Source organism: Ranitomeya imitator, chromosome 10 (assembly GCF_032444005.1).
Source record: "Ranitomeya imitator isolate aRanImi1 chromosome 10, aRanImi1.pri, whole genome shotgun sequence".
In the NCBI taxonomy this organism is placed as follows: Eukaryota; Metazoa; Chordata; class Amphibia; order Anura; family Dendrobatidae; genus Ranitomeya; species Ranitomeya imitator.
The window spans coordinates 27,443,872-27,463,740 of NC_091291.1; the positions used below are offsets into that span (position 1 = coordinate 27,443,872).

At 44.8% G+C, this 19,869-nt stretch overlaps 1 protein-coding gene across 1 annotated transcript in view; it reads left to right on the plus strand.

The window, feature by feature from the left end:
- NECTIN2 (nectin cell adhesion molecule 2) overlaps positions 1-19,869 on the plus strand; it is a 66,648-nt gene that overhangs the window by 32,291 nt on the left and 14,488 nt on the right. Inside the window, exon 7 of the mRNA XM_069742948.1 lies at positions 19,151-19,295. Coding sequence (XP_069599049.1) covers positions 19,151-19,295 — 145 coding nt within the window. The remainder of the gene's footprint in view (positions 1-19,150; positions 19,296-19,869) is intronic.

The window sequence follows — 19,869 nt, forward strand, 5'->3', positions numbered from 1 at the left end:
ACTTGGGCTTATCAAATACATCCCGGTAATCAGACAAGAACTCTGGAACCTCAGAAGGGGTGGATGACGAAATTGACAGAAATGGGACATCACCATGTACCCCCTGACAACCCCAGCTGGACACCGACATGGATTTCCAATCTAATACTGGATTATGGACTTGTAGCCATGGCAACCCCAACACGACCACATCATGCAGATTATGCAACACCAGAAAGCGAATATCCTCCTGATGTGCAGGAGCCATGCACATGGTCAGCTGGGTCCAGTACTGAGGCTTATTCTTGGCCAAAGGCGTGGCATCAATTCCTCTCAATGGAATAGGACACTGCAAGGGCTCCAAGAAAAACCCACAACGCCTAGCATACTCCAAGTCCATCAAATTCAGGGCAGCGCCTGAATCCACAAATGCCATGACAGAATACGATGACAAAGAGCAGATCAAGGTAACGGACAGAAGAAATTTTGACTGTACCGTACCAATGGTGGCAGACCTAGCGAACCGCTTAGAGCGCTTAGGACAATCAGAGATGGCATGAGTGGAATCACCACAGTAGAAACACAGCCCATTCAGACGTCTGTGTTCTTGCCGTTCAACTCTGGACAAAGTCCTATCGCACTGCATAGGCTTAGGTTTAATCTCAGGTAATACCGCCAAATGGTGCACAGCTTTACGCTCACGCAAGCGTCGACCGATCTGAATGGCCAAAGACATAGATTCATTCAGACCATCAGGCATAGGAAATCCCACCATGACATCTTTAAGGGCTTCAGAGAGACCCTTTCTGAAAATCGCTGCGAGCGCACCTTCATTCCATTGAGTGAGTACTGACCACTTTCTAAATTTCTGACAATATATCTCTATCTCATCCTGACCCTGACACAAAGCCAGCAAATTTTTCTCTGCCTGATCCACTGAATTAGGCTCATCGTACAGCGCCAGGAAAAACGCATCAATATTACTTAATGCAGGATCTCCTGGCGCAAGGGAAAATGCCCAGTCTTGAGAGTCGCCACGCAAAAAAGAAATAATAATTCTCACTTGTTGAGCTGGGTCACCAGAGGAGTGAGGTTTCAAGGCCAGAAACAGTTTGCAATTATTTTTGAAATTCACAAACTTGACTCTATCACCATAAAACAAATCAGGAATAGGAATTCTTGGTTCAAACATAGGCTTCTGAACCACCAAATCTTGAATCTTTTGTACATTTATAACGAGATTATCCATTGAAGAGCACAGACCCTGAATCTCCATGTCCACACCTGTGTCCTGAACCACCCAAATGTCTAGGGGAAAAAAAAGGCAAAACACAGTGCAAAGAAAAAAAAATGGTCTCAGAACTTCTTTTTTCCCTCTATTGAGAATCATTAGTACTTTGGGCTTCCTGTACTGTTATGAAAGGCAATTCAGTACCACAATGGACATAGCGGTCAGAGCACATACAGTGATCTGACAATAACCCAAAATAATAGAACGAGCTCTGAGACGTGGGAACTCTGCAGACCGCAATCCCTAATCCTCTCCAAACAACACTAGAGGCAGCAGTGGATTGCGCATAACTCTGCCTATGCAACTCGGCACAGCCTAAGAAACTAACTAGCCTGAAGATAGAAAATAAGCCTACCTTGCCTCAGAGAAATACCCCAAAGGAGAAGGCAGCCCCCCACATATAATGACTGTGAGTAAGATGAAAAGACAAACGTAGGGATGAAATAGATTCAGCAAAGTGAGGCCCGACTTTCTGAACAGAGCGAGGATAGGAAAGATAACTTTGCGGTCTACACAAAACCCTAAAGAAAACCACGCAAAGGGGGCAAAAAGACCCTCCGTACCGAACTAACGGCACGGAGGTACACCCTTTGCGTCCCAGAGCTTCCAGCAAAACAAATAGACAAGCTGGACAGAAAAAATAGCAAACAAATAGCAAAGAAGCACTTAGCTATGCAGAGCAGCAGGCCACAGGAATGATCCAGGGAAAAACAAGTCCAAAACTGGAACATTGACAGGAAGCCAGGATCAAAGCATTAGGTGGAGTTAAGTAGAGAAGCACCTAACGACCTCACAAGATCACCTGAGGGAGGAAACTCAGAAGCCGCAGTACCACTTTCCTCCACAAATGGAAGCTCCCAGAGAGAATCAGCCGAAGTACCACTTGTGACCACAGGAGGGAGCTCTGCCACAGAATTCACAACAGGAGTCCCATTGGTCGGATCCCTACACGTCTAGCATTTCTCACCAGTCTAGGGGATAGTTGATAAATTCATTTCACCAGAAAACCTCTTTGGCAACCTAAAATGTAAAACACTCCATACATAGTAACATAGTAACATAGTAACATAGTTAGTAAGGCCGAAAAAAGACATTTGTCCATCCAGTTCAGCCTATATTCCATCATAATAAATCCCCAGATCTACGTCCTTCTACAGAACCTAATAATTGTATGATACAATATTGTTCTGCTCCAGGAAGACATCCAGGCCTCTCTTGAACCCCTCGACTGAGTTTGCCATCACCACCTCCTCAGGCAAGCAATTCCAGATTCTCACTGCCCTAACAGTAAAGAATCCTCTTCTATGTTGGTGGAAAAACCTTCTCTCCTCCAGACGCAAAGAATGCCCCCTTGTGCCCGTCACCTTCCTTGGTATAAACAGATCCTCAGCGAGATATTTGTATTGTCCCCTTATATACTTATACATGGTTATTAGATCGCCCCTCAGTCGTCTTTTTTCTAGACTAAATAATCCTAATTTCGCTAATCTATCTGGGTATTGTATTTCTCCCATCCCCTTTATTAATTTTGTTGCCCTCCTTTGTACTCTCTCTAGTTCCATTATATCCTTCATGAGCACCGGTGCCCAAAACTGGACACAGTACTCCATGTGCGGTCTAACTAGGGATTTGTACAGAGGCAGTATAATGCTCTCATCATGTGTATCCAGACCTCTTTTAATGCACCCCATGATCCTGTTTGCCTTGGCAGCTGCTGCCTGGCACTGGCTGCTCCAGGTAAGTTTATCATTAACTAGGATCCCCAAGTCCTTCTCCCTGTCAGATTTACCCAGTGGTTTCCCATTCAGTGTGTAATGGTGACATTGATTCCTTCTTCCCATGTGTATAACCTTACATTTATCATTGTTAAACCTCATCTGCCACCTTTCAGCCCAAGTTTCCAACTTATCCAGATCCATCTGTAGCAGAATACTATCTTCTCTTGTATTAACTGCTTTACATAGTTTTGTATCATCTGCAAATATCGATATTTTACTGTGTAAACCTTCTACCAGATCATTAATGAATATGTTGAAGAGAACAGGTCCCAATACCGACCCCTGCGGTACCCCACTGGTCACAGCGACCCAGTTAGAGACTATACCATTTATAACCACCCTCTGCTTTCTATCACTAAGCCAGTTACTAACCCATTTACACACATTTTCCCCCAGACCAAGCATTCTCATTTTGTGTACCAACTAGGGTTGAGCGAAACGGGTCGAACATTTTCAAAAGTCGCCGACTTTTGGCTAAGTCGGGGTTTCATGAAACCCGATCCGACCCCTGTGCGGGGTCGGCCATGCGGTACGCGACTTTCGCGCCAAAGTCGCGTTTCAATGACGCGAAAAGCGCCATTTCTCAGCCAATGAAGGTAAACGCAGAGTGTGGGCAGCGTGATGACATAGGTCCTGGTCCCCACCATCTTAGAGAAGGGCATTGCAGTGATTGGCTTGCTGTCTGCGACGTCACAGGGGCTATAAAGAGGCGTTCCCGCCGACCGCCATCTTACTGCTGCTGATCTGAGCTTAGGGAGAGGTTGCTGCCGCTTTGTCAGAAGCAGGGATAGCGTTAGGCAGGGTCCATTAACCACAAAACCGCTTGTGCTGCAGCGATTTGCACTGTCCAACACCACCCTCGGTGTGCAGGGACAGTGGAATTTTTTTTTTTTTTTTTTTTCCCCTCAGCGCTGTAGCTCATTGGGCTGCCCTAGAAGGCTCCCTGATAGCTGCATTGCTGTGTGTACGCCGCTGTGCAAACCAACTGCTTTTTTCAAAGCACAAATCCTCTTGTTCCTTCCTTTCTGCACAGCTATCTTTTTTGTTTGTCCACACTTTTTATTTCATTTGTGCATCAGTCCACTCCTTATTGCTGCCTGCCATACCTGGCTGAGATTACTGCAGGCAGGGAGATAGTAGCTGCCTGCCATACCTGGCTGAGATTACTGCAGGCAGGGAGATAGTAATTGTAGGACATTCCCTGTTTTTTTTTTTTTTTTTTTTTTGGTGGGAGATTAAGATTGGCAATTTGGCATTTCTGCTAGAGTGCCATCCCTGTGTGTGCCATCTCTCTCACATAGTGGGCCATAGAAAGCCTTTTCATTTTTCTGTATTTTTTTTTGTGGGGTGTATAAATTCTCCCTGATAAAAATACAGTGGGAGATTAATATTGGCCTTTGGGCTTGTGTGCCAGTCCTGAGTGTGCCATCTCTCTCACAAATAGTGGGCCATAGAAAGCCTATTTTATTTTTTTTTGGGTTTTATAAATTCTCCCTGAAAAAAAGGGAGATTAATATTGGCCTCTGGGCTTCTGTGCCAGTCCTGAGCGTGCCATCTGTGCCAGTCCTGAGCGTCCCATCTCTCTCACAAATAGTGGGCCATAGAAAGCCTATTTAATTTTTTTTTTGGTTTTATAAATTTTCCCTGAAAAAAGGGAGATTAATATTGGCCTCTGGGCTTGTGTGCCAGTTGTGAGCGTGCCATCTGTGCCAGTCCTGAGCGTGCCATCTCTCTCACAAATAGTGGGCCATAGAAAGCCTATTTAATTTTTTTTTTGGTTTTATAAATTTTCCCTGAAAAAAGGGAGATTAATATTGGCCTCTGGGCTTGTGTGCCAGTTGTGAGCGTGCCATCTGTGCCAGTCCTGAGCGTGCCATCTCTCTCACAAATAGTGGGCCATAGAAAGCCTATTTAAATATTTTTTTGGTTTTATAAATTCTCCCAGAAAAAAAGGGAGATTAATATTGGCCTCTGGGCTTCTGTGCCAGTTGTGAGCGTGCCATCTGTGCCAGTCCTGAGCGTGCCATCTCTCTCACAAATAGTGGGCCATAGAAAGCCTATTTAAATATTTTTTTGGTTTTATAAATTCTCCCAGAAAAAAAGGGAGATTAATATTGGCCTCTGGGCTTCTGTGCCAGTCCTGAGCGTGCCATCTGTGCCAGTCCTGAGCGTCCCATCTCTCTCACAAATAGTGGGCCATAGAAAGCCTATTTTATTTTTTTTTTGGGTTTCAGAAATTCTCCCTGGAAAAAAAAAGGGAGATTAATATTGCCCTTTGGGCTTGTGTGCCAGTACTAAGCGTTCCATCTCTCTCTCTCTCTCAGTCAGTGGGCCATAGAACGCATATTTTTGGTTTTATTTGTTTTCTAAATTCTCCCTGAAAAAATCATTTTATTTTATTTGGTTTCTAAATTCTTCCTGATAAAATCATATTTTTTTTATTATTTTTATTTCTAAAGTCTCCCTGAAAAAAAAAAAAAAAAAAAACAACCAAAAAAACAGTGGGAGATTAATATTGGCCTTTCTGCTTGTGTGCCAGTCTTGACTCCTGGGTGTGCCATCTCTCTCTCTCTCTCTCTCTCTCTCTCTCTCTCTCTCTCTCTCTCCAATTGTGGTCCATAGAAAGCCTATATTTTTTTTCCTTGATTTGGGTTCTAAAATCTACCAGAGAAAATAACTACATCAATCATTGGTAGAAAAATATTGGCCTCTGGGTTTGTGTGCCACTCCTGACTCCTGTGTGCGTCATCTCTCAGTCAGTGGGCCATAGAACGCCTATTTTTGGTTTTATTTGTTTTCTAAATTCTCCCTGAAAAAATTATTTTATTTTATTTGGTTTCTAAATTCTTCCTGATAAAATCATATTTTTTTTATTATTTTTTTTTCTAAAGTCTCCCTGAAAAAAAAAAAAAAAAACAGTGGGAGATTAATATTGGCCTTTCTGCTTGTGTGCCAGTCTTGACTCCTGGGTGCGTCATCTCTCAGTCAGTGGGCCATAGAACGCCTATTTTTGGTTTTATTTGTTTTCTAAATTCTCCCTGAAAAAATCATTTTATTTTATTTGGTTTCTAAATTCTTCCTGATAAAATCATATTTTTTTTATTATTTTTTTTTCTAAAGTCTCCCTGAAAAAAAAAAAAAAAAAAACAACCAAAAAAAACAGTGGGAGATTAATATTGGCCTTTCTGCTTGTGTGCCAGTCTTGACTCCTGGGTGCGTCATCTCTCAGTCAGTGGGCCATAGAACGCCTATTTTTGGTTTTATTTGTTTTATAAATTCTCCCTGAAAAAATCATTTTATTTTATTTGGTTTCTAAATTCTTCCTGATAAAATCATATTTTTTTTATTATTTTTTTTTCTAAAGTCTCCCTGAAAAAAAAAAAAAAAAAACAACCAAAAAAACAGTGGGAGATTAATATTGGCCTTTCTGCTTGTGTGCCAGTCTTGACTCCTGGGTGCGTCATCTCTCAGTCAGTGGGCCATAGAACGCCTATTTTTGGTTTTATTTGTTTTCTAAATTCTCCCTGAAAAAATCATTTTATTTTATTTGGTTTCTAAATTCTTCCTGATAAAATCATATTTTTTTTATTATTTTTTTTTCTAAAGTCTCCCTGAAAAAAAAAAAAAAAAAAACAACCAAAAAAAACAGTGGGAGATTAATATTGGCCTTTCTGCTTGTGTGCCAGTCTTGACTCCTGGGTGCGTCATCTCTCAGTCAGTGGGCCATAGAACGCCTATTTTTGGTTTTATTTGTTTTCTAAATTCTCCCTGAAAAAATCATTTTATTTTATTTGGTTTCTAAATTCTTCCTGATAAAATCATATTTTTTTTATTATTTTTTTTTCTAAAGTCTCCCTGAAAAAAAAAAAAAAAAAAACAACCAAAAAAAACAGTGGGAGATTAATATTGGCCTTTCTGCTTGTGTGCCAGTCTTGACTCCTGGGTGTGCCATCTCTCTCTCTCTCTCTCTCCAATTGTGGTCCATAGAAAGCCTACATTTTTTTTCCTTGATTTGGGTTCCAAAATCTACCAGAGAAAATAACTCCATCAATCATTGGTAGAAAAATATTGGCCTCTGGGCTTGTGTGCCACTCCTGATTCCTGTGTGCGTCATCTCTCACTCAGTGGCCCATAGAAAGCATATAGTTTGTTACATTTGTTTTCTAAATTCTCCCTGCAAAAATCTATTTTTTTTTTTTTGGGGGGTTTCTAAAGTGTTCCTGAAAAAAATAAAAATAAAAAAAAAATAATAGTGTGACATTAATATTAACATTTGTGCTTCAGTGACAGTCCTGCGTGTGGGGCATCTCTCTAATTTGCAGCCACCAAAAAAAGAGTGTGTAACATTGGGCCTGATTTTCGCTGTGGTCTCACCAACCTGTAAAGGGGTAGCTAAATCATACAGAAGTTATAGCTCACCGTGTAAGTTGTGTGACTGCAACAAATAACGTTAGTTTGGTTACGTTTTTAAAACAATGAGGAAGTCTAGTGGAAGAGGTCGTGGCCGGGGGCGTTCATTGTCAGCTGGTAATGAGGGTAGTGGTAGTGGTGGAGCATCAGGTGGTCGTGGGGGAAAAAATATTGCACCTAAGTCTGGAGCTGTGGAGCCAGGTTCGTCGTCCGGCTACACAAGGCCTCGAACGCTCCCTTTTCTGGGATTAGGAAAACCGCTTTTAAAGCCGGAGCAGCAAGAGCAAGTTTTGGCTTATCTTGCTGACTCAGCCTCTAGCTCTTTTGCCTCATCTCGTGAAACTGGTAAAAGTAAAAGCAGCGCGTCGTTAGTGGATGTTCACGGTCAGGGACAAGTCACTTCCTTGTCCTCTTCAGCAAAAACAACAACAGAGAAGAATGCAGCAGGCGACACAACGGGTTACTCCATGGAGCTCTTTACACATACCGTCCCTGGCTTAGAAAGTGAAGCAGTTAACAGTCCATGCCCATTACAAATTGAATCTGACATGGAGTGCACTGACGCACAGCCACAGCCAGACTACTATGCTGGTCCTTTGACTCAGACCACAACATTGCCCTCGCAGGGTGCTGATCAAGAATCAGACCCTGATGAGACTATGTTGCCCCATCACGAACGCTATACCACCGAACGACACGGTGACACAGACGAAGTTGCGCAGGAGGTACAAGAAGAGTTATTAGATGACCCAGTTCTTGACCCCGATTGGCAGCCATTGGGGGAACAGGGTGCAGGCGGCAGCAGTTCTGAAGCAGAGGAGGAGGAGGGGCCGCAGCAGGCATCAACATCGCCACAGGTTCCATCTGCCGGGCCCGTATCTTGCCCAAAACGCGTGGCAAAGCCAAAACCTGGTGGAGGACAGCGTGGCCATCCGGTTAAAGCTCAGTCTGCAATGCCTGAAAAGGTATCCGATGCTAGAAAGAGTGCAGTCTGGCATTTTTTTAAACAACATCCAATTGATCAGCGCAAAGTCATCTGTCAAAAATGTTCTACTTCCTTAAGCAGAGGTCAGAATCTGAAAAGTCTCAATACTAGTTGCATGCATAGACATTTAACCACCATGCATTTGAAAGCTTGGACTAACTACCAAACGTCCCTTAAGGTTGTTGCACCCTCGGCCAATGAAGCTAGTCATCAACGCAACATCCCTTCCGGCAGTGTAGGACCACCATTTAGCGCACCACCTGCTGTATCTGTGCAGGTATCTTTGCCAGGCCAAAGCAGTCAGGGTCAGGGAATCACCAGTTTCGTAGTAGGAAACACTGCATCTAGGGCACCGGCGGCAACAATACCATCTCCCACCGTCTCTCAGTCTGCCATGTCCACCGGCACCCCCGCTAGTTCCACGATCTCCAGCTCTCCAGTCCAGCTCACCCTACATGAGACTATGGTTAGAAAAAGGAAATACTTAGCCTCGCATCCGCGTACACAGGGTTTGAACGCCCACATAGCTAGACTAATCTCGTTAGAGATGATGCCCTACCGGTTAGTTGAAAGCGAAGCTTTCAAAGACCTGATGGACTACGCTGTACCACGCTACGAGCTACCCAGTCGACACTTTTTTTCCAGAAAAGCCATCCCAGCCCTCCACCAGCATGTTAAAGAGCGCATCGTCCATGCACTCAGGCAATCTGTGAGCACAAAGGTGCACCTGACAACAGATGCATGGACCAGTAGGCATGGCCAGGGACGTTACGTGTCCATCACGGCACACTGGGTAAATGTGGTGGATTCAGGGTCCACAGGGGACAGCAAGTTTGGGACAGTTCTGCCTAGCCCACGGTCTAGTAAACAGTTGTCTGTAGCCGTTCGCACCCCCTCCTCCTCCTCCTCCTCGTCCTCCTGCAGAAGCAAGAGCTCGTCCACAGACCGCAGTCGCACAAACACTCCATCCGCACCTGCCACTGTTGCACACCAGGTCTCCCATTATGGGGCAGCTACTGGCATACGTCAGCAGGCTGTATTGGCTATGAAGTGTTTGGGCGACAATAGACACACCGCGGAAGTTCTGTCCGAGTTCTTGCAGCAAGAAACGCAGTCGTGGCTGGGCACTGTAGATCTTGAGGCAGGCAAGGTAGTGAGTGATAACGGAAGGAATTTCATGGCTGCCATCTCCCTTTCCCAACTGAAACACATTCCTTGCCTGGCTCACACCTTAAACCTGGTGGTGCAGTGCTTCCTGAAAAGTTATCCGGGGTTATCCGACCTGCTCCTCAAAGTGCGTGGACTTTGCGCACATATCCGCCGTTCGCCTGTACACTCCAGCCGTATGCAGACCTATCAGCGTTCTTTGAACCTTCCCCAGCATCGCCTAATCATAGACGTTGCAACAAGGTGGAACTCAACACTGCACATGCTTCAGAGACTGTGCGAACAGAGGCGGGCTGTTATGTTTTTGTGGGAGGATACACATACACGGGCAGGCAGTAGGATGGCAGACATGGAGTTGTCAGGTGTGCAGTGGTCGAAGATTCAAGACATGTGTCAAGTCCTTCAGTGTTTTGAGGAATGCACACGGCTGGTTAGTGCAGACAACGCCATAATAAGCATGAGCATCCCCCTAATGCGTCTGCTGATGCAAAGTTTGACGCACATAAAGGATCAGGCGTCTGCACCAGAGGAAGAGGAAAGCCTTGATGACAGTCAGCGATTGTCTGGTCAGGGCAGTGTACATGACGAGGTACCGGGCGAAGAGGAGGTGGAGGATGAGGAGGATGATGGGGATGAGTATATTTTTAATGAGGAAGCTTTCCCGGGGGCACGGGAAATTGGTGGCGTGGCAAGGCCGGGTTCTGGTTTTTTGAGGGACACAAGTGACGTAGATTTGCCTGCAACTGCCCCTCAACCAAGCACAACCGCAGATTTGACAACGGGAACTTTGGCCCACATGGCGGATTATGCCTTGCGTATCCTCAAAAGGGACACACGCATTACAAAAATGATGAACGATGACGATTACTGGTTGGCCTGCCTCCTTGATCCTCGCTATAAAGGCAAATTGCAAAATATTATGCCACATGAGAACTTGGAACTAATATTAGCAACAAAACAATCAACTCTTGTTGACCGTTTGCTTCTGGCATTCCCTGCACACAGCGCCCGTGATCGTTCTCACACGAGCTCCAGGGGCCAGCAGACCAGAGGTGTTAGAGGGGCAGAAATCAGAAGTGGCGTTGGACAGAGGGGTTTTCTGACCAGGTTGTGGAGTGATTTTTCTATGACCGCAGACAGGACAGGTACTGCAGCATCAATTCAAAGTGACAGGAGACAACATTTGTCCAGTATGGTTACAAACTATTTTTCATCCCTTATCGACGTTCTCCCTCAACCGTCATTCCCATTTGATTACTGGGCATCCAAATTAGACACCTGGCCAGAATTGGCAGAATATGCATTGCAGGAGCTTGCTTGCCCGGCAGCTAGTGTCCTATCAGAAAGAGTATTCAGTGCTGCAGGTTCAATACTAACAGAAAAAAGGACTCGTCTGGCTACCCAAAATGTAGATGATCTAACCTTCATTAAAATGAACCACAACTGGATTTCAAAATCTTTTGCCCCACCCTGCCCGGCTGACACCTAGCTTTCCTATGAAAAGGTCTTGCCTGTGGACTATTCTGAATGACTTTTCCAATCTCGTAATTTTCTTCACCTGATTGTCCAGCATACGACATGTTTCCACCTCACGAAATGGCCAAACTCCCCACACGGGGCCGTGCTATCGCCACTTTGCGCTTGGACCCTTGAGAGTGCTGTTTGTCTGAAGAGGTGGGTGTGGCCGCTTTTGGTCGACGGCACTGCCACTGGGTCCCTCATAGTACAATAAAGTGTCTCTGGCGGTGGTGGTGCGCACCCAACGTCAGACACACCGTTGTAATATGAGGGGCCCTGTGCCTGTACCGCCGGCCACAAGACAGTTCCCCCCCCCAGCTCAAACAGTGCTCTACCACTAGCAAAATTATCTCTCACAGCTTCACCAATGTGTAGTCTAGCCGCTGACATCCTTCAATGCCTGGCACTGACAATACCATTGTTTTGACATTTTTGTTATGTTAGGCCTTCGAAGCCTGTCTGCGGTCCCTTCTTTCTACAACTACTACACTGACCAGGCCACTGCTGGCCGTGTTACCCTGGAACCAATTTAAAAGTGCCTACAGTCAGCCCAATTTTGTTATGTTAGGCCTTCGAAGACTGTCTGCCGTCACTCCTTCCACTAGACTTCCACTGACCATACACTGCTGCCCATGTACCCCTGGAACCAATTTAAAGTGCCTACAGCCAGCCCAATTTTGTTATGTTAGGCCTTCGAAGCCTGTCTGCGGTCACTCCTTCCACTAGACTTCCACTGACCAGACCACTGCTGCCCGTGTACCCCTGGAACCAATTTAAAAGTGCCTACAGCCATGTGTTATTATTTTAGGCCTTCGATGCCTGTCTGCGGTCACTCCTTCCACTAGGCCTCCACTGACCACACCACTGCTGCCCGTGTACCCCTGGAACCAATTTAAAATTGCCTACAGCCAGCCCAATTTTTTTATTTTAGGCCTTCGATGCCTGTCTGCGGTCCATTCTTTCAACTACTACTACACTGACCAGGTCACTGCTGCCCGTGTACCCCTGGAACCAATTTAAAATTGCCTACAGCCAGCCCAATTTTTTTATTTTAGGCCTTCGATGCCTGTCTGCGGTCCATTCTTTCAACTACTACTACACTGACCAGGTCACTGCTGCCCGTGTACCCCTGGAACCAATTTAAAATTGCCTACAGCCAGCCCAATTTTTTTATTTTAGGCCTTCGATGCCTGTCTGCGGTCCATTCTTTCAACTACTACTACACTGACCAGGTCACTGCTGCCCGTGTACCCCTGGAACCAATTTAAAATTGCCTACAGCCAGCCCAATTTTTTTATTTTAGGCCTTCGATGCCTGTCTGCGGTCCATTCTTTCAACTACTACTACACTGACCAGGTCACTGCTGCCCGTGTACCCCTGGAACCAATTTAAAATTGCCTACAGCCATGTGTTATTATTTTAGGCCTTCGATGCCTGTCTGCGGTCACTCCTTCCACTAGGCCTCCACTGACCACACCACTGCTGCCCGTGTACCCCTGGAACCAATTTAAAATTGCCTACAGCCAGCCCAATTTTTTTATTTTAGGCCTTCGATGCCTGTCTGCGGTCCATTCTTTCAACTACTACTACACTGACCAGGTCACTGCTGCCCGTGTACCCCTGGAACCAATTTAAAATTGCCTACAGCCAGCCCAATTTTTTTATTTTAGGCCTTCGATGCCTGTCTGCGGTCCATTCTTTCAACTACTACTACACTGACCAGACCACTGCTGCCCGTGTACCCCTGGAACCAATTTAAAAGTGCCTACAGCCAGCCCAAGTTTGTTATGTTAGGCCTTCGATGCCTGTCTGCGGTCACTCCTTCCACTAGGCCTCCACTGACCACACCACTGCTGCCCGTGTACCCCTGGAACCAATTTAAAATTGCCTACAGCCAGCCCAATTTTTTTATTTTAGGCCTTCGATGCCTGTCTGCGGTCCATTCTTTCAACTACTACTACACTGACCAGGTCACTGCTGCCCGTGTACCCCTGGAACCAATTTAAAATTGCCTACAGCCAGCCCAATTTTTTTATTTTAGGCCTTCGATGCCTGTCTGCGGTCCATTCTTTCAACTACTACTACACTGACCAGGTCACTGCTGCCCGTGTACCCCTGGAACCAATTTAAAATTGCCTACAGCCATGTGTTATTATTTTAGGCCTTCGATGCCTGTCTGCGGTCACTCCTTCCACTAGGCCTCCACTGACCACACCACTGCTGTCCGTGTACCCCTGGAACCAATTTAAAATTGCCTACAGCCATGTGTTATTATTTTAGGCCTTCGATGCCTGTCTGCGGTCACTCCTTCCACTAGGCCTCCACTGACCACACCACTGCTGTCCGTGTACCCCTGGAACCAATTTAAAATTGCCTACAGCCATGTGTTATTATTTTAGGCCTTCGATGCCTGTCTGCGGTCACTCCTTCCACTAGACTTCCACTGACCAGACCACTGCTGCCCGTGTACCCCTGGAACCAATTTAAAAGTGCCTACAGCCAGCCCAAGTTTGTTATGTTAGGCCTTCGATGCCTGTCTGCGGTCACTCCTTCCACTAGGCCTCCACTGACCACACCACTGCTGCCCGTGTACCCCTGGAACCAATTTAAAATTGCCTACAGCCAGCCCAATTTTTTTATTTTAGGCCTTCGATGCCTGTCTGCGGTCCATTCTTTCAACTACTACTACACTGACCAGGTCACTGCTGCCCGTGTACCCCTGGAACCAATTTAAAATTGCCTACAGCCAGCCCAATTTTTTTATTTTAGGCCTTCGATGCCTGTCTGCGGTCCATTCTTTCAACTACTACTACACTGACCAGGTCACTGCTGCCCGTGTACCCCTGGAACCAATTTAAAATTGCCTACAGCCATGTGTTATTATTTTAGGCCTTCGATGCCTGTCTGCGGTCACTCCTTCCACTAGGCCTCCACTGACCACACCACTGCTGTCCGTGTACCCCTGGAACCAATTTAAAATTGCCTACAGCCATGTGTTATTATTTTAGGCCTTCGATGCCTGTCTGCGGTCACTCCTTCCACTAGGCCTCCACTGACCACACCACTGCTGTCCGTGTACCCCTGGAACCAATTTAAAATTGCCTACAGCCATGTGTTATTATTTTAGGCCTTCGATGCCTGTCTGCGGTCCATTCTTTCAACTACTACTACACTGACCAGGGCACTGCTGGCCGTGTACCCCTGGAACCAACATCAGAAAATATAAAAATAAGTATTTTGCTTATAAAAAAGAAAATACTGGTGAGATATCAAATGCAGACATTTTAACATTAAAAACAAACACACAACTCTAATCTGGTACAGTACTAAAAATGGCCACCAGCTACAATTACTTTCTCCTGCAAGTAGTTAACTGAAAGTTTTTTTAAATTGAAAACACACATATGGCATCCACCGAGTGTTGTCCTGTCGCGTCTTCTTTATATTATTGCCGAGAAGATGCAAAATAATGAAAATAATAAAATCATTAATTACCAAAATAATAGAGAAAGTCAACACCACATTGCAAATAAACATTCATTCCAAATAAAGAAGCAGGGCGCGTCCGAGGGTGAGTATATACCTAATAAGAATATAATCACCCTCGGACGCGCAATGCTTATTTCCAACAGCCTTCCTTCCTAAGAATCAGCCCTTCCGTCGTGTAGAGAGACGTTGTGTTACACTCCAAGGTGTTCCCCAGGTTGCCTTTCCTGAGCTTCGATCTTCCGGCTCTCGTTTAGTAGTTCTTGGAAACTACTCTGCATTAGGCCTTCAAATTGGGTATGGGGTGTAGAGAGATGGTGTGTTCCACTCCAAGGTGTTCCCCAGGTTGCCTTTCCTGAGCTTCGATCTTCCGGCTCTCGTTTAGTAGTTGTTGGAAACTACGCTGCATTAGGCCTTCAAATTGGGTATGGGGTGTAGCGAGAGGGTGTGTTACACTCCAAGGTGTTCCCCAGGTTGCCTTTCCTGAGCTTCGATCTTCCGGCTCTCGTTTAGTAGTTCTTGGAAACTACACTGCATTAGGCCTTCAAATTGGGTATGGGGTGTAGAGAGAGGGTGTGTTACACTCCAAGGTGTTCCCCAGGTTGCCTTTCCTGAGCTTCGATCTTCCGGCTCTCGTTTAGTAGTTGTTGGAAACTACGCTGCATTAGGCCTTCAAATTGGGTATGGGGTGTAGCGAGAGGGTGTGTTACACTCCAAGGTGTTCCCCAGGTTGCCTTTCCTGAGCTTCGATCTTCCGGCTCTCGTTTAGTAGTTCTTGGAAACTACACTGCATTAGGCCTTCAAATTGGGTATGGGGTGTAGAGAGAGGGTGTGTTACACTCTAAGGTGTTCCCCAGGTTTCCTTGCCATTGCTTCGGTCTTCCGACTCTCGTTTAGTAGTTGTAGAAAAGTACACTGCATTAGGCCATACAAAATGGGTATGGGGTGGAGAGAGATGGTGTGTTACACTCCAAGGTGTTCCCCAGGTTGCCTTTCCTGAGCTTCTATCTTCAGGCTCTCATTAAATTGTGGTTAAATGGAACAACTGCATTTGGCGTACTAGTTGGTTTGGGGCCTACTATCGGTGTCTGCCACTCCTTGCTGTTCTCCTCCACTGAACAAAGCTGTGCCGCCTGTTTACTACGGTTGCCAATTTTGAACTGCATTTCGACTACTTACTGATTTGGCCCTACTCTCTGTGTCAGCCTCTCATTCCAGTTGTCCTCCACTGCAATGCCCCCTGGTTATTCCTGTGTTACCAATTTTGAACTGCATTTAGCCCACTTTCTTCTTTGGGCCTATATCTGTGTTTCCACTTCATCGTGCCCATTGCCCAGCCAGTGATAGATGAGTCTGCTGGTACATTGACCCATAACGCAACATTCCCCGTGCACGCTACACAACAACATTGTGACCCTGCTGAAAGTCAGGTTGCTCTTCCCGCATACCATACCACCTTACACGGGGACAAAGAGGAAGGTGCAGATGAAAGTGCAGGTTCCTTCATCAGGTGGGGGGAGGAATACTAGTTGGCGACGTCACTGGCACAGGGCCTCTCATAGTACGCAAAAGTGTTGCTGCCGGTGGGAGGCGCCCCCGCCGTGCAAACACACCGCTGTACTTTGAGGGGCCCTGTGCCAGTGCCAATGCCAACGAGTGGGCCCCCCCTGCTTGCTCAGGTTCACAGCACTTGCAAAGTTGAAATACTTACCTCTCCCTGCTCCACTGCCGTGACGTGGTCCAGATTTCCTGGGCCCACTAATTACTTGAACCAGCCCTACCCCCCACAACTTTAGCCAAATGACCCCCAATTTCAAATGCCTTCCAATTATTATAAGGTAAATTACGCTTGACAAGCTTCATTAAGAAGAATGGATGGTTTTGACATTAAAATGGCCACTCTAGGTGTTTTCCTGGCCCCCACTCACTGCCGACTATGCTGCCCCATTGACTTGCATTGGGTTTCGTGTTTCGGTCGATCCCGACTTTACGTCATAATCGGCCGATTTCACTCGACCCGACTTTGGACATAGTCGGGTTTCGCAAAACCCGGCTCGACTCTAAAAAGGTCAAGGTCGCTCAACTCTAGTACCAACCTCTTGTGCGGCACGGTATCAAACGCTTTGGAAAAATCGAGATATACCACGTCCAATGACTCACCGTGGTCCAGCCTATAGCTTACCTCTTCATAAAAACTGATTAGATTGGTTTGACAGGAGCGATTTCTCATAAACCCATGCTGATATGGAGTTAAACAGTTATTCTCATTGAGATAATCCAGAATAACATCCCTCAGAAACCCTTCAAATATTTTACCAACAATAGAGGTTAGACTTACTGGCCTATAATTTCCAGGTTCACTTTTAGAGCCCTTTTTGAATATTGGCACCACATTTGCTATGCGCCAGTCCTGCGGAACAGATCCTGTCGCTATAGAGTCCCTAAAAATAAGAAATAATGGTTTATCTATTACATTACTTAGTTCCCTTAGTACTCGTGGGTGTATGCCATCCGGACCCGGAGATTTATCTATTTTAATCTTATTTAGCCGATTTCGCACCTCTTCTTGAGTTAGATTGGTGACCCTTAATATAGGGTTTTCATTGTTTCTTGGGATTTCACCTAGCATTTCATTTTCCACCGTGAATACCGTGGAGAAGAAGGTGTTTAATATGTTAGCTTTTTCCTCGTCATCTACAACCATTCTTTCCTCACTATTTTTTAAGGGGCCTACATTTTCAGTTTTTATTCTTTTACTATTGATATAGTTGAAGAACAGTTTGGGATTAGTTTTACTCTCCTTAGCAATTTGCTTCTCTGTTTCCTTTTTGGCAGCTTTAATTAGTTTTTTAGATAAAGTATTTTTCTCCCTATAGTTTTTTAAAGCTTCAATGGTGCCATCCTGCTTTAGTAGTGCAAATGCTTTCTTTTTACCGTTAATTGCCTGTCTTACTTCTTTGTTTAGCCACATTGGGTTTTTCCTATTTCTAGTCCTTTTATTCCCACAAGGTATAAACCGCTTACACTGCCTATTTAGGATGTTCTTAAACATTTCCCATTTATTATCTGTATTCTTATTTCTGAGGATATTGTCCCAGTCTACCAGATTAAGGGCATCTCTAAGCTGGTCAAACTTTGCCTTCCTAAAGTTCAGTGTTTTTGTGACTCCCTGACAAGTCCCCCTAGTGAAAGACAGATGAAACTGTACAATATTGTGGTCGCTATTTCCTAGATGCCCGACCACCTGCAGATTTGTTATTCTGTCAGATCTATTAGATAGTATTAGGTCTAAAAGTGCTGCTCCTCTGGTTGGATTCTGCACCAATTGTGAAAGATAATTTTTCTTGGTTATTAGCAGAAACCTGTTGCCTTTATGGGTTTCACAGGTTTCACTTTCCCAGTTAATATCCGGGTAGTTAAAGTCCCCCATAACCAGGACCTCATTATGGGTTGCAGCTTCATCTATCTGCTTTAGAAGTAGACTCTCCATGGTTTCTGTTATATTTGGGGGTTTGTAACAGACCCCAATGAGAATTTTGTTACCATTTTTCCCTCCATGAATTTCGACCCATATGGACTCGACATCCTCATTTCCTTCGCTAATATCCTCCCTTAAAGTGGACTTTAGACAAGACTTTACATAGAGACAAACCCCTCCTCCTCTCCGATTTTTACGATCCTTTCTAAACAGACTGTAACCCTGTAAGTTAACTGCCCAGTCATAGCTTTCATCTAACCATGTCTCGGTTATTCCCACTATGTCAAAGTTACCTGTAGATATTTCTGCTTCTAGTTCTTCCATCTTGTTTGTCAGGCTTCTGGCGTTTGCGAGCATGCAGTTTAGAGGATTTTGTTTTGTTCCAATCTCCTCGCTGTGGATTGCTTTAGAAATGTTCTTACCTCCCATCTGAGTATGTTTTCCTGGATCTTCTTTGTTCAAGTCTAATGTTTTTCTTCCCGTCCCCTCTTCTTCTAGTTTAACGCCCTCCTGATGAGTGTAGCGAGTCTTCTGGCAAATGTGTGTTTCCCAGGTTTTTAGATTTAGTTGGATGATTCGATTGATTTTTTTTTTCTAAAAGATCGGCCAAAGATCTAACCGGTGTGGATACATGCCAAAAAGTCTCCGATGGAAATATTGTGTAGTGTTTGGTCAATGGCAATCTCCTCTTTCGAGTGAATAGATGAATTGAGCATTTATAGGGGAATTGGGTGTTTAATATGCATTTGTCTAGTATATAAATACGACCAGAGAAATTATTTTACAGACTTTATATTGATGCCGTTTCATCCAGTCCTTCCACTCTAGAACGTTTCGATGATTGATTTATGCTTCGGCAACATCAACCTCTTAACATGGAGTTTGTCTATGACCCATAATTTCTTAACCAATTTTCTCTAGGACTTTTGAACACCAATACCACACAGTCTAGACTTCTTGTATCATTACACGCGGGGGGTAGATCATTCGGCATGCCAATATGCTACTAAAATAATGTCCAACTGACCATTACCAATCTGTCACTTTCCTTCATACAGAGAAACCAAACGCAACCGGAGCCGGTACCACAGGTGGCATCATCGGGGGAATTATAGCTGGTATAGTTGGTATAGCAGTTGCCGCCACCGTGATAATGATCTGTCGACAGCAGCGAAAGAATGAGACTGTGAAAGATGACGAAGAGTAAGTGCAAATAGTCATCGCTTGGTCTTGGAGATCTCTTCAGTTCTGTTGTAACCTTACTCTTCTTCCTTTGATTCCCACCACATACCCATTAGGTTTCTAGAGTATCTTTCAGATTTTAGAAGACTCTACTATAAGCCACATAAAAGTTAAAATGAGAAGTTTTTAGGCCAGTGCCTTTTTGATTGGACCTATTCCCAAGGGTTGTCCCTTTTACGGATGTAGTAAGGTGGTGGATCCAAGGGGGACCTTTTTAGAGATTATATTATGCAGCACTAAGTAGCCAAAGTGGGAGCATTAGGTGTTTTAGTCCTTAAAGTAGATGATACTACTGGGATCCCAGTTTAGACGTCCATTATTTTACACAGGCATTATGCAATGGTACGATCTTTGATAATTAACCATGAGATGTGTTGAGTCATAAGGATATAAACTGGTTGGATGTACTCCCAGATAATTACGAGCCCATATGTTATTGGCATGAGAACTTTCATCCAAATCTGTTTGCTTTGTAGCAAAGATGTCCTCAGATCACGAGTTCCACTTTCCTCAGCTAAAAATAATGTACGCAAGT